This window comes from Platichthys flesus, chromosome 4, assembly GCF_949316205.1.
Source record: "Platichthys flesus chromosome 4, fPlaFle2.1, whole genome shotgun sequence".
NCBI lineage: Eukaryota > Metazoa > Chordata > Actinopteri > Pleuronectiformes > Pleuronectidae > Platichthys > Platichthys flesus.
In genome coordinates this window covers 15942449-15956599 of record NC_084948.1, presented here as the reverse complement: position 1 = coordinate 15956599, position 14151 = coordinate 15942449, and the positions used below count along the sequence as shown (strand labels likewise).

The window sequence follows — 14151 nt, the reverse complement described above, 5'->3', positions numbered from 1 at the left end:
AAATAGTTGTCATATTCATATTTTGCCCAATATCCAAATACAAAATCGTAATTGTAAAAAGATGTTGTTTGTTTCATGAAGTCCTTATATCCTAATGTGCCCAATTATGCTTTGAATGATGATCAACCGTTGAAAAGAATGTGAATATAAAAACATATGAAAGGATATTGTTTGCCCGGCTGTTTACCTTTGGCCAGCGGCTCCACTATGATCTTCTCACTGTTGTTGCCATGACCGGCAGCAGTCACAGCCACCACCCAGATGCTGTACTGTCTGTTCCGAGCCAAGTTTGGGATCCTGTAGAAATATGCATCTGGAGACGCCTCGAACTCACTCATCACCTGTAAAGTTTATAGAGAGGAGAGATTAATGTATCATTGGGCAACAGCTTTGTCCCGAAGGGTAAAAAATTCAGCTGTGAACAAAAAGGCAGGCATATTTTACATTCAGCAAATGAAAGTAACTTTATTATTAGTTATTAAGGATCAGAATCCCTGAAAACAGTGACGATCTCATGGTATACAAATGCTAATACCATGGGATGCAGGTTCGAGCAGAAGACAATGTATTTCCTGATGATGCCGTTGAGTTTGAGTGGAGGCAGCCAGGAGACAAACACCACCGAGCTGCTGGAGGCGGCAGCCTTCACCCCTGCTGGAGGACCGGGCACTGAGGAAGAAGAGATCACAGCAAGGTTCAGGAAATGTCGATAAATATAAATATAGTATGTAGTTAATAATAGTAGAGGATAAAATCATTTAGCTGTCTTTAACATAGTGACAAAGGGAGTTTTGCTATATTTTACATTGATTTGTTGGAGAAAGATTCATGGATCTTGATGCCAAAAATCTGAAGGGAACTGAATTTTATTATATTATAATATAACTCATATTAGTGTGTGCAATTCTGTGTAGATCCAGATCTAGTGAATTTAAATGAGGTTTCATAAGGGGGCAGTCGGGCCTTGGTGAAAGGCCATTCAAGTTAAAATGTCTTGACGTTTCTGATCATGTCTCTCATACCATCCTCTTTTGTGCGCACGTAGATCTGTTCGCTGCGGACACCATCTCCAGCGTTGGTGAAGGCTAACACCTGGATGCTGTAGTTGGTGTACTTCTCCAAGCCGTCCAGCTCCAGAGATGGTTGATTGGTCGTCACATTCCTGATATCTCCCAGCTCTGATATAAGAGACGAGATGCGTGAATAAGACTAATAAAAAATATACACAACGTGCTGGGTTGGTGCAGCTTGCTGCCATATTTAAGAACATTAATATCAAGCAAAACGTTCATTCAGCATTGAAACGTAATGAAAAAACATTTTTCCTGTGAATAAAGCTGGAATTTAAAAAATCTTGTGAAATAAAATCAACCAAAATGTTCAGATCGTACAGAAAGGATAATGTATGTCGAGCTTTCGGCTGCATAATGATGTTTCAGAGCAATAAAAAGGGTATTAAAGGATTCTGCTCTTCACTTTTGCTCTGATTTCTGTTCTCCTCTCCTCATCCTTCTTATGTCCTGTCACTCAGAGCTTAGGCAATGGGCCTGCCTTCACTTATTGCATTGTGAATTATTGATGGAGACACGCCACTGTAGGTTGGATCATTGCTTTATTGCAGGATATGCATTCATGTGGAAAACACATGAACTACCGACACCATCTGTGCAATACAGTAAATACCTTTTGTAAATCTGCATTTGAAAAAACACCAATCAATTACACTAATCTAAAGACTAGCTCAAATTATGCATGTTAATTATTTTATTACTATTAACTATCAATGCCAAAGAGACATCGCAAATAATTTGCATTTGAAAAATCTCCTCATCTGCATCTCATAAACAGGATAAATATTAAGGAAATGAAAAGGCAACCGAACTACGATTGTGCCTAAATAACAATTAAGCTGTTGTTGTCAGATAGCAGCACATATATATTAGTTTAAGACATACCACAGCCTCCCCTAGTGAGAGAACCATCACAATCAGCAAATACAGCATTAAGGCCAGTCTGGTGACTTATATGGTGATAGGGTGTGTGGATGTGAGTACCTCCATCGGGCAGGTTGGCCCAGAAGATGACTCTGTAGCCCTGCAGGTTTCCGTTGAGAGACTCTCTGGGCAGTGGAATCCAGGACAGTGAGATGACTTCTGGAGACTTGGCCACTGCCAGCACATTTTCAGGAGGCCGAGAAGGCACTGCCAGAGACAAAAGGGGGGGAAAGTGTTGGAGAAAAAGATCTATAGACATTTTTTTGTGGCAATACCAGTAATTGTCGAAATTTTCATTCCCAAAAATGTTAAACATCCTTAAATTACATATATATACAAGTTATCACATTATTATAACTCCTTACACAACTTACTAACAACGTTAGAAACTTCTGGTGTTTTAAATGAATCAGTTGAGTTTTGTTATGTCAAATATTTAAAAAATAACAATCATTATTTCTTTACAACAATAACACAAAAATAATGTTGAGGCAAGATAATATTAAGCAGTTATCATGTGATGTAGTTCATAACATGTCCAGCAGATGGTAGCCTTTACACAGCAATATGAAGCCCCACATCTGTACCAGGGTGGGAAGGCTGTGCAGTAAATCAGTTCTTTAAAAAAACTCAGGTGGATCATATGAAAAACACAGGGTTACTTCAAGCTTGAATAAATTGACTTTATATAGGTGTTATATATACAGTATTAATTCACATGTGCTACTTACCATCCTCCAGAGTTTTGATGACCACCTGCTGTGACGACGGCCCGGTGCCCGCCCTGTTTGCAGCCTGCACCACCACACTGTACTGAGTGAACTTCTTCAGGTTGTCCAGCAGGATGCTCTCCGTGGTGTCTCCTGTCGTGTCCAGGCTGATGATGGTGAACTGGTGGTTGCCGCCTGGGCTGTACTCCCTGTAGCCCACCTGGTAGCCACGGATCACGCCGTTCTGCAGGTGTTTATGTGGAGGCTGTGAAATGAGAAAATGCTTAGATGACCATAACACAAACACATAAGGTTGCCCTAATGCTTAATATCATCATCATGTTTAAACGGCTGGTTTGATATCTTTTCTTAATTTTTTTATTATCTAAAATGAAAATCGCCAATGTCTTACACATATGTAAATACAATGAAGTAAACAGCAATATCTGATAGCATTAGTAGCTGAAAGTCCAAATGCTGTTTTTGAAACTAATACAAAACCTGCCTGAGGGTTATCTACAACATGAAATAAACCTGAGTTCCTAACATAATTTATGTGGACTGTACCTTCCAGGAGACTCTGATGCTCTGCGGGGACGTGGACTCCAGTATGACCTCTTGTGGTGGGCCGTCAGGAGCTGTGAACAAAGCCCATTACTCAACATTACTGCATGTTACTGTTAAAAGTGGATGTTCTGCCATAGAAAGATTGTTACATCTTATCTAGTTCAGTTTCACTAGATGGTGCTGTTTAGTTAAGAATGCATCTTCATACGTGGAAGTTTCTCCCTTAACAATAAGAAAAAACTTGCAAAATCATCAACTTAAACCTTTTTAATGTGACCGATGATATATGTTTTACTTAATCTGAAGTTTATGACTTTATTCCAGCGATGAATCTGCTAAAATGGTTCTTATTAATGTGCTGGCTATGACTGAGGGGGGGATCGTTACGAGCAATAGAATTAAGAGTAAAAGCGAGAGTGACCTGATCTGTTTGCCCTGATATAAAAGATGATGATCTCAATTTAAACTATCATAAAATCATTACGTGAAAGTGGACTCAACAGGTTTGAGAGCCAGGAGGCAATGGACACTATATCTGAGGAGTTCACTTCAAAACAGGACTCGGTCAAAGTATAAATTCTAAGTATTAAAATAACTTGTGGTCATAATTTTATATAGCATCGAAGCTAAAATTAACAGTATAAAATATTGTGATTGAGAGATAGTGGAGTTTTATTTTCAGGAAAATGTATTTCATCTGCAACACAGTTTGATAAGTTACTAAGTTGAACTAACTAACCTGCTTCATCAGTAGTTATGGTGAGCTCGTTGCTAGGATTACTGTTGCCGATTATGTTCTTGGCGACCATGCGGATGTTGTAAGTGGAGGACGGGTGCAGGTCGATGATGGTGGCCTGGTTGAGCTGCGGTGAGACATCTTTGGTTACCTGGGCTGAAAGCCAAGAAGCTAGAAGAAACAGAGGGAGGAAGAGAGCGAGAGAGAGGTTGGATGGCGTGTCAGAGATGGATTAAGACGTTTATGCATTTCTTGTTGATTCTGTCGTTTGAACTTGCACTCGTTGTACTTATGCCCACCTGATTTGTTCTTGCACTCAATATCATAACCTGTGATGGGGCTGTTCCCGTCAAAACCCATCGTCCAGCGCAGAGCTATGGTTCGATCCCTAACCTCCCGGATCTCCACCTCTGGAGGGTCGGGCGGCTCTGATGCAACATGTAAACACAGCCGAGAGTGAGAGAGGCAGAAAAACACAATGGGAGAGAGAGAGACAGAACAATAGAAAGAGAGAGAGAGAGAGAGAGAGAGAGAGAGAGAGGGGTATTGTGAAGTGCAGAGTCCTGAATTAGAACTGGACGGCGGGCAGACCAGACAAATATATTGGTTTCATTCTGTCTGTGATTTCCCTAGTGAGGGATTAGGTTTGACTACAGAGAGTGATGACACCATGTGGCTATTAAGTTAGTAAATTATTGAATTACGCAACAAATTACGAAATCTTTTCAACTTCCTAAGGGAATTAAGTCTTTTATCTTAACATGTCCTTCCCCAACCTGAGCTGCAGTGAGTGTGAGGTGCGGCGGAGCTCACCTTGCACCGTCAGCTGTATGATGCCCCGGTCTTCGCCGAACGAGTTGATGGCATGACAGGAGAAGAAGCCGGAGTCCTCACGAACTGTAGGCATAATCTACACAGACACACACACCACATCCAAAGCTATCATGAGTTTTGCTATCAGTGTAAAAAAAAAAAATCTAAAATTACATTTCATCTTGAGCGGTTTTTCAAAAGTGGAGGAGGAGCAGTGTGCTCAACTTCTTCAGAGAGAGAGAAACTTCCACCCTAAACCATGTGGGACACTTAACTACTCAATTATCTCAAGGCACATATTCCTTATCCTGCATTACACATGTACTCGTTCATGCTGTGTTTTAATCAGCATTAAATTGGACTGGAAGGTAGATCTTTAATATTTCATGCTCCACTTGAATCTACTTGTGAATGTGAATTTCAGCAAGAATTTCCTCTGCCCTTCCTCCCAAACTCTTCCTCCCTGCTTCCCATCTGTCTGAATAGATTAAAACGACTGGAAAAAAATTAGATTCATGGTGGCGTTTGATTAATAGTGAAAGTTGAGCACCCACCACCAGCGTGGAAATGACTTCGTCAGCCACTTCTTTGACGGTGACCACGTATCGGCTGGTCTCGGGGTTGATGATGCGTTCCTCTTTCTCCCAGCGCACCATGATGGGCTTCTCTCCGTGAGCGATGCAGCTCATCTTCTTCTCCTCGCCATGTGTGGCCAGGGTGGTGTTGGGGTATGAGGTGATCATGGCCGGGACTGGACGGGGGAGACAGACAGGCCAAGGTGGCAAGGGAGGGAGAAAGAAAGAGAATAGACAATGATATCAGTTGAAATAGATATTTCATCGATTTTCTGATTGTGGTGGCTTCTGATTGTGGATTATGATTACCACTAGATTACTGAGATATATAATATGCCTACGCACACATACTATCATTATTGGCAATACATCTAACATAACATATTGTCATTGCTGCTCCCCTCATCTCTGAGGTTGCACCTTGTTAAGCCCTATGAGGTAAATTGAGATTGTGAATATTGCCTATACAAATAAAATTTGAACATTTTTGTTTTTATAAGGCTGTATGTGCTACTGTAAATTTGATGACTATCTTTATATCTGTTCTGAATAAAAAAAGGAGAAAGAAAAACATGGTTATTTCAGTTAAAATGAATCCATTTATTTCACACATGCTACTAAATATATCAGTAGAGTGATATCAAAAATAACATTTTCCAGAGCTACTTACTATTCTTTAAAAATAAATGGTTTTACTGCGCCAGTTCTTTTTTTTTTGGTCCAAAATTAACACATTCTTTTACTTCTCATCTTATACTGAGTAAGACGCCTTCTCTCCTTTTTCTCTGACAATTATAATAACTATTCAACACTCCGGGGACCATCGTGAACGTCATGTTTGACACTCCTCGTCTCCTGTGATGCTGTGAGATAGAAGAGGAGCCCTTCAGGTAGAAGCCCGCTTTGATAATACCAGCAAGCAGCATAACGTGTTGCTTTCTGAGGATGAGGCGGAGGAAACGGAGAAGAAAGTGGTGACTCCTGACTGAACTCCCATCGGTCTGAGCGTGGAGCCGGTCTGGCTCTCTGCTGTAACCACACACCAGGCTCATTAGCAACACATTTAGCCCCTGTGTGTGTGTGTGTGTGTGTGTGTGTGTGTGTGTGTGTGCGCATGCGTGTGCGTTGTTCAGCAGAATGACTTGTTGAGAACGTCTCTCACCCAGACTACTCAGTCTGTACTCACACTCACACCACACACTTACTCACACTTTCTTTCATTGTGTCCTTTTCTCTCTACTTGCATGAATCCGACTCCAGATTATCACACAGAGACGTTCAGGTGCTATTCACAGTGCAATGATCTTTAAAGTGTGAAGCCCCCAAATTGGATTATATCATATCAACTCTAGCTAGCTCTGAGCAGAGTGAATCAATATGCTAATCTGTGTCAGTGTGGACATGCAGGACACACAGTTACACTGCAGGTAAAATTATTTGCTCCCAGTTTTGTGATCCTACAATCGAATTTGTGAGATCGAAGTATTATGAAAATCCATTCAAAACTCCATAGAGAAAATGCCGCTTCAATCTGCTGTGTCTTAGAAAGAATTACAGTTGTGTTATTTTAATCCGAGCAGTTACGCACGTAGCTACTCAACTGATTTCCATTGAGTAGGGCATCACCTGTGGAACAACCAGTACAATTTAGGTGCAGAGGGATTTATTTTCTGGCATGGTTGGGTGTTAGCCTTGGTGGCAGTGTGTGCTCTCCGATTGCCCCCTTAGTTCTATATTTATTTATCTATTAAATGTCCGATAGTGAAGCTATTGCGTGGTGAATGTTAATCAAAACAATCAGCTGAAAGACGCTAAAACTCCCTGCAGAGCCGAGAGGAACTGCAGACTCAGGTGGTTCTCTGTGAAGTTACATTACACACAGCAGTTGCATTATTTATATGAAAATATTGATCTGAGCAGCTTTAAAGTGTTGCACATTTTCTGTGGAGTCGCTGATTGACTTATCATTTACATTAGACAGAGCAGTTTTCAGGACCACATGCTGTATCTACTGTAGAGTTAACAGGCTTGTAGTGAATGTACTGTGTCTCTGAAAATGGCAGCTACATGTGGCAGGTACAGGTGGAGCAGTGGTTGGAGGCCTCCTCTTACCGGGAGAAGAGTCGCTGTGTGAGTTGGAGTCGCTGTGTGTGTGTGCATGTCTGTACACTTCTGAATAATGTGTCTGCGTGGATGTGTTTTACTCGGAGTGCATATGTATGAAAGTGTGTGCATGAGAGCGGCGGTGTCTGGGAGAGCTAAGTGGGCGAGCACAGAGAGCAGAGAAGACTTGTGCTCATGACACATCTCAGCCACACTACACGACGGAGAAGAGAGAGAGAGCATGTACCCCTGCAGCGCTAACTATGATCCCTCTCTCTCTCTCCCTCTCTCCCTCCATCTCTCTCCCTCCTCAGGCTCCCACCAGGACAGTGATGATTTAATGATGAGAGAGAGAGAGAGACCACTTTGATTATTCATACACAGCAGACAAGTCCGCTGGCCACGCTGGTGTGTCACACAGGCACACTCACATCCCAACGCACAAAGGACAACACACACACATTGCGGATTCAAAAATACACAAATACCTACAGATATAAAGATACTGTGGAAATACTGAAAAGAAAGAGTCATGGGGATACACATGCACAAGAATTGTAAACATACTTCCACACACATACACAAACTTCCACACACATACACAAACTGTGTTCCTCTGGAAACTGCTTCAGATTATCTCTTTGCTCTTTTATCATTTATTATTTCACTGATGCAGTATTAATTCATCATTACATTGTACCGCTACATTTTTTTTAAGGCTGATCTATATTTGGGAATTAAAACAAGACTTTGGGTATTTTGACACCCAATGTTGATGTCTTTAGCTGGGTCAATTCAGGGGCTGCATGCTCAGAAGGACCCAGTCTACGCAGCATCCTTTGGTGGCTGCGTCTGCCAAAACGAAATGAGACAGAGATGAACTTTTCTGAGTTTTTCGCTTTGCTTGCTCTTTAAAAGACAGTTGGTCACTGAAGCGCTATGAATCATGGGACATGGGCTGGGAAGGATCAACCTGATGGAGCCTCCATCGCTTGGGGGTGGAAGGACACATTTGTTGTGAATCACAGTCTTTGTTACATTGTTTGATCCAGTTAGTTTTTGTTTCACATTTTTTTAAGTCCTGTTGTCATCAACTATTTGGGATGGGTCTACCTCTAAATGACATTGATTGGTTTGGAGATGAAATGAGGCAGCGAATAGTACTTTTTTGTTTGAATGAAGAAAATGAATGAACCAGTTCATTTTGTTATTTTGGTTGGCATTGTAATATAGTTATGTTATTACCACCAACATCAACAACTTCAGGTACAGTACTCAACACTTTGATTGCGCCGAATTAACATCCTTGTTTTTCAAATATTATATCGTCGGAGGCGAAGTTTGCAAACAATCCTCTGAGACTGTGCAACTCCCTTTATGGAGAAACTAGCAACACTTTGGGCCTCTGCTTCTTTAACTTCCTCTATTTTTACCGCTGTTTTAACTTCTAGCAGTTGGTCTATCCCAAAAGGGGTCAACACATTTTGGTCCATTGGTTCACCCCTTGGTCTGAGGCAACTTCATTTTGGTTCACACTGAACTGAAAAGCCTGAAGTCCGGAACAAACAAGGTAAGTGTGTAAGCACCGATAGAGTGTCCAATCATACTAGAAGCTCCATCATGCAGTACTTGATGACAAGGTCATTACAAGGTGACACTAGAGAAGTCAAAGATTAACAAAGTCGGGAGGGTTCATCATTTGGGAACCACAACAATCCATCCAGCACAGACACTGCATATGTCTTAATGCGTTTCCAGTTATCCAGTCATCTGTGATTGCTGCATCAGTGGTGCACTGATTTGTACACTGTAAAGAAAAATTAAGAGAGTTAATGAGCACACACACAAACACAAATCCCTCTCACCCCACACTCACAAATAAACACAAACACACAGACTCCTTCAGCATGTTTCTGTCTCTTTCTTCTTCACAGCACATTTTCCTCTTTAAAGCAGCCAACAAAAATCAAAAGGGGGAGCTAATGCATTGGGTTTGCGTGCACATAGGCCTCTGTTTGTGTGTGTGTGTGTGCGTTACCCTCAACCCCCACCCACCCCCGACACGATGGAACGTGTCAGACTTGGGACTGCCGACGTTTAAACCTAATTTCTTATTCACTCGCAGCCCATCCCTCTCCCTCGCTCCCCACACCATCATCCCCTTTCCCACTGCCCCCGCGCAGGAAATCGCTGATTTATTTTGCATAGCAACTATGAATTTTAAGTGAGTCCTATTAAAAGAGTCTCCTCAGCTCCTTCTCTAAATGTTATTGCTGCTTAACAGGGGCTATTTTCTCTATTTAAATCCGAGGCCTTGGCAGTGTAAGTTAACATTGACGAAGCCTGCGAGTGCTAATTGAAAGAAAAAAGACAGAAAGAAAGAGAGGGCACTAAATGACGACATACAAGGCTACGTGTGTGTGTGTGTGTGTGTGTGTGAATGGTTCTGTATAAAATCATGTGTGCATGAGAAGATTTGTCATGCAAGTTTTTAAACATGAGCACATGCTTGTCTGCGTGGGTGTGTTGATGCATCAGAGTAGATTTTGAGTCAATCTGCATGTGGCCTTGAATGTTTGTGTGTGTGTGTGTATGTGTTTTTAGCGTGTACCTACTTGTGTGAATCGAGCATGTGACAGAGACTGCAGTATCTACAGTGCTCTGTATAATCTTCTCCGATCTTGGTCGTGCTTCAGTTACTGAGCTGAGGTGAGGCTATACTCGCATTCCCCTCATCTTATCTCTATGCATCCACTGGCGGCACGAGTGAGGCCTCAGGCTAAACCTATTCTTTTTGATAGTCCATAATTGCTCGGTTGATGTATATTTTTTAATATCCAGTGATATTACAGGGGCCGGGTAATAAAACACAAGCGGGAAGAGGAGAAAAAGTGTGAGTGGAAAGAGGGGAGACAAGGGATAAAAAAGAAAGCTGAGAGGGGTAGAGAGGGAGGGAGGGGAGGAACAAAGGCAAGAGAGAAGAAAGAGGGAGGTATGGGGGGATGAATGTGGGGTAAGAAAGACAGCATTGAAGGAAGCTGCGCTCTTACATCTTCAGACGAGAAATGATGCATGTTTAAACTATAGGACCACCGGTGGAGATACTGACACTTGGACTATGGGCAGAGAAGGTCTCTGGTTCGTCTCTGGTTCAACTCCACGGAGAGACAACAAAAGACGAACCTGGATTGATCTGTCCAAAAATCCAAGAGTCTCCCTACCCTATCTAGTGCCCCTGAGCAAGGCACCTTACTCCCCCAACATCTGCTCCCCGAGCGCCGTACATGGCTGCTCACTGCTCTGTGTGTCCTGCACACAGATGGGTTAAATGCAGAGGTTGAATTTGCCTGCCATTGCATGGGTGTGTTGTGCATGTCTGTGCATGTGTTTGGTATGAATAAACATATCTTAATCTTAATTTCTTTACTTCAAATTACGTTGGTGGTGGAGGGGTCTTACAACGTGTGAAAGGAGGTAGAGATGTTAAAAAATAGTGGATTCAATGATCAGGGAGAAATCTTACAAACTAACCCTATTCAAGCCTGGGCAAAGAAGGGGAGACAACACGAGTTGGATGTAGGCCTGTCAATGGGCAGCCCCTACTGTGGTTAACAATGATAACCGTAACTGATATAACTCTTCAATTTTAGTTTTACAATTCTAAAACGACTCCTTGATTTCAGACAGGTTGACAGAAGCAGTTTCTCATTTCTACATCAATGATGCCGTCTGCAATTGCCGACAGATTTTAGCAGTCCCAATTTTTAATGGCTGATCCAATAACTGTGTTTCGATTCAGCACCTGCATCCTTCGGAGGGTGCCTTTGAAGAAAACAAGGCTGTTCAATTTCTAAGGTTCCTTTAAATGTGGCCAACAAATGCTTCCTTTCAGACCCAAGCAATGGAGGCTCGTATGAGTGGATCAGCGAACTTTTGCTAAGATTCATTCATTGTAGACTAATGCATATTGATTTAAAATATATAATGTATTTCTCTAATATTCATATGGGATTAAACTAATTTAAAAAATTTAATTCAACTGTTAATGATCTGTTAATGGTTACAAAAATGTACATTTTGTTGTGGCAATGGGGGATCTAGACAATGGAGGGACACACACAACTGCCAGCACATGAGCAAGGGTATAAAAGGAAACAAATAATGTGTTATTTATCTTTTTAATCTTTCTCTCATTGCTGGAAAAACAAGTAGAAAACAAGGACAAGCAGAGAGTGCAAATAAAGCAGAGAAACATGCCGACTGCTCTTCCCTTGAGCCACTTCGAACACTTCTAATTGAAGTATTGACGGATTTAAATGAGGCAGAAATGCACTCAAGAGTTTCAGCAACGCATAACACACACACACACACACACACACATGCACACAAAAACACACACAAACACACTCACCATGCAAGCAGAATGTACACAATGCACCGTGTACAGTTTCACAAATGTAGACAGACAGGGGGCTGCAAACGCAAATAATATACAGACAGTCAAATGATAACAAACATACTTTGTGTTTAAAAATAAGGAGATATGTGTAATTATACACAAACACTGAGCAATGAGCTTGAAGGTGTTTTAGCGAACACGAGCACAGTTATAGTCTCCCTTTTTCAAACCACTCATGTGGCTAAGTACACTTTTCCGAAAAGCATCTTGAGTGCACGACTACAGTTTGGGGTTTAAAGGGCATGAAATGTTATATCTGTTGATGATTGACAAGCAGCTGACCCCGCACGTAATGACTGAGCAGCCAATGGCAGCAGAGAAACGACAGACAGCACAGAGTATTATCACAGACCCAACGAACTGTTTCCAGTCATGTGACCGACTTACTAATTATTGGAGCTGTGAACACTAACCCATCAATAATCTCTGAATTAATGACTTAGATGCAAGGGTAAAGATCTGTGTATTGCTGCTGAAAATATTACTAGACTAGAATCTGAAAAATGCATAACTCCACCAAGGCCCAAGTCCACTTCAATTATGCCAAGCGGCACTAAATCTTACACACTTATACATATAAGTCCCATAAACTATTTTTTTTATCAAGATCAATGAATAATTCCCTTGGAAATATGGTGAAAATGTATAAACATGCTCTATCTCGCAATGTTGGGAAATTGTAGATCCATGATCTAGATCCGCACCAACATCTAATGGGTTTGTCCTTGACCCACAGCACATCTTCAACCAAGTTTTGTGATAATCCACCTCCAAGTTTTTGTGTAACGCAGCTAAATAACAGTATAAAAATACGCAAATGAAAACAAAATCTTGGCAGAGGTAGTAACAGTATTGTTAAAAACTGTATGCTGTCTGCATGAAGGAATAAAAACATATATATTTCTTGATTTTATAACTTAGCTCGTGCTCTTTTGCAAGGCATTAACACGTTTGACCTGTATTGCAGAAATAATGCAGGAATTAAACTGAATCCTTATTTTTTCACCAAACTGCCAGGGCTGGATTTGTAGGCTGTGATCTATTCTTTCAAATGTGTATCAGTTTATTTCCTGAGAGGATTCCGAGGGGTTAGAAGAGGAGGCTCTGTGCTTGGCTGCCAGGATTATTCAATAGTTGAATGTGTTATTTTAAATGTATTTTGGTGATTCTTTCTGCAGTAAGAACAGATATCACACAGAGTTTGCACATTATGTTGAGCAATAAACTATATTTATTGATTGAACAGACATGCATTTTCTGACTTTGACTAGTATGTACCATCATGTTGAACTTGTGCTGAGAAAAAATTATTTGTATGAAAACTAAGTCATAATTCACGAAATTACTAGAAAGAAATGTAAATTCATCTTAAGAGGAAGAACACGTGTTGGACATAAATATTAAAAGCTGTAAATAATGTTACAGTTCATCTTGATGAAACTACGAGTTATGTGAAGTGAACTTATATTATTCACAACCGAAGCTGTCGAATTTCCTTTTGATAGAGTTAGAGGAGAACATGAAGCTGAAGCCTGAAGCAACGGCAGGGTGCCTACGCTGGTTCATCTCTCTCTCGTTCACACAAACACACACACACACACACACACACACGAACACACACACACACACACACACACACACACACACACACACACACACACACACACACACACACACACACACACTCCTAAACTTTGGTAGATAATATGAGCTGGCAATTAAAACCAATAAATACGAAACTATGCATATATATATGTATATATATATATACTAATATTTCCCTTAAAAACCACAGTGACCACACAGACACACTTTGTAGGGAGGAGATTGGGGGCTATATTATCGCTCCGTGCTGATTGGATAATGGATATCATCTCACCTAACTTGTTTATGGTCGGCCATCTCTTTGACTCTGAAAGACTCATATTGATATAATGGAGTCCAGTAGATACAGCACGGGCATATCATGGACAAATGCAGCCCCAATTTATTACCAAAATTTTCCACTGTATGACACAAGATACTGTATACGTAGAGTTAGATGTACTACTAGAGTCGTCTGTGGCGGCAGCCGCAGTGTTTGTTCTCTGCTTGGTAGAAAATGGAGGCAAAAAAAGGTTAGTACAGCCATAGGTCAACTCGCTGCATAGCAACTGTGTTACAGTCAGTAAACTGACCTATAAAAATAGAGAGA

At 41.1% G+C, this 14151-nt stretch overlaps 1 protein-coding gene across 2 annotated transcripts in view; it reads right to left on the bottom strand.

The window, feature by feature from the left end:
* The window catches only part of dscamb (Down syndrome cell adhesion molecule b), a 93528-nt gene that overhangs the window by 16662 nt on the left and 62715 nt on the right, over positions 1-14151 (bottom strand). For both annotated transcript variants that reach the window (XM_062386777.1, XM_062386778.1), the window contains exons 11-20: positions 5375-5571; positions 4821-4917; positions 4307-4435; positions 4011-4178; positions 3272-3342; positions 2726-2969; positions 2055-2201; positions 1023-1178; positions 536-669; positions 188-341 (exon numbers count right to left, since the gene is read on the bottom strand). In XM_062386777.1, coding sequence (XP_062242761.1) covers positions 188-341; positions 536-669; positions 1023-1178; positions 2055-2201; positions 2726-2969; positions 3272-3342; positions 4011-4178; positions 4307-4435; positions 4821-4917; positions 5375-5571 — 1497 coding nt within the window. The remainder of the gene's footprint in view (positions 1-187; positions 342-535; positions 670-1022; positions 1179-2054; positions 2202-2725; positions 2970-3271; positions 3343-4010; positions 4179-4306; positions 4436-4820; positions 4918-5374; positions 5572-14151) is intronic.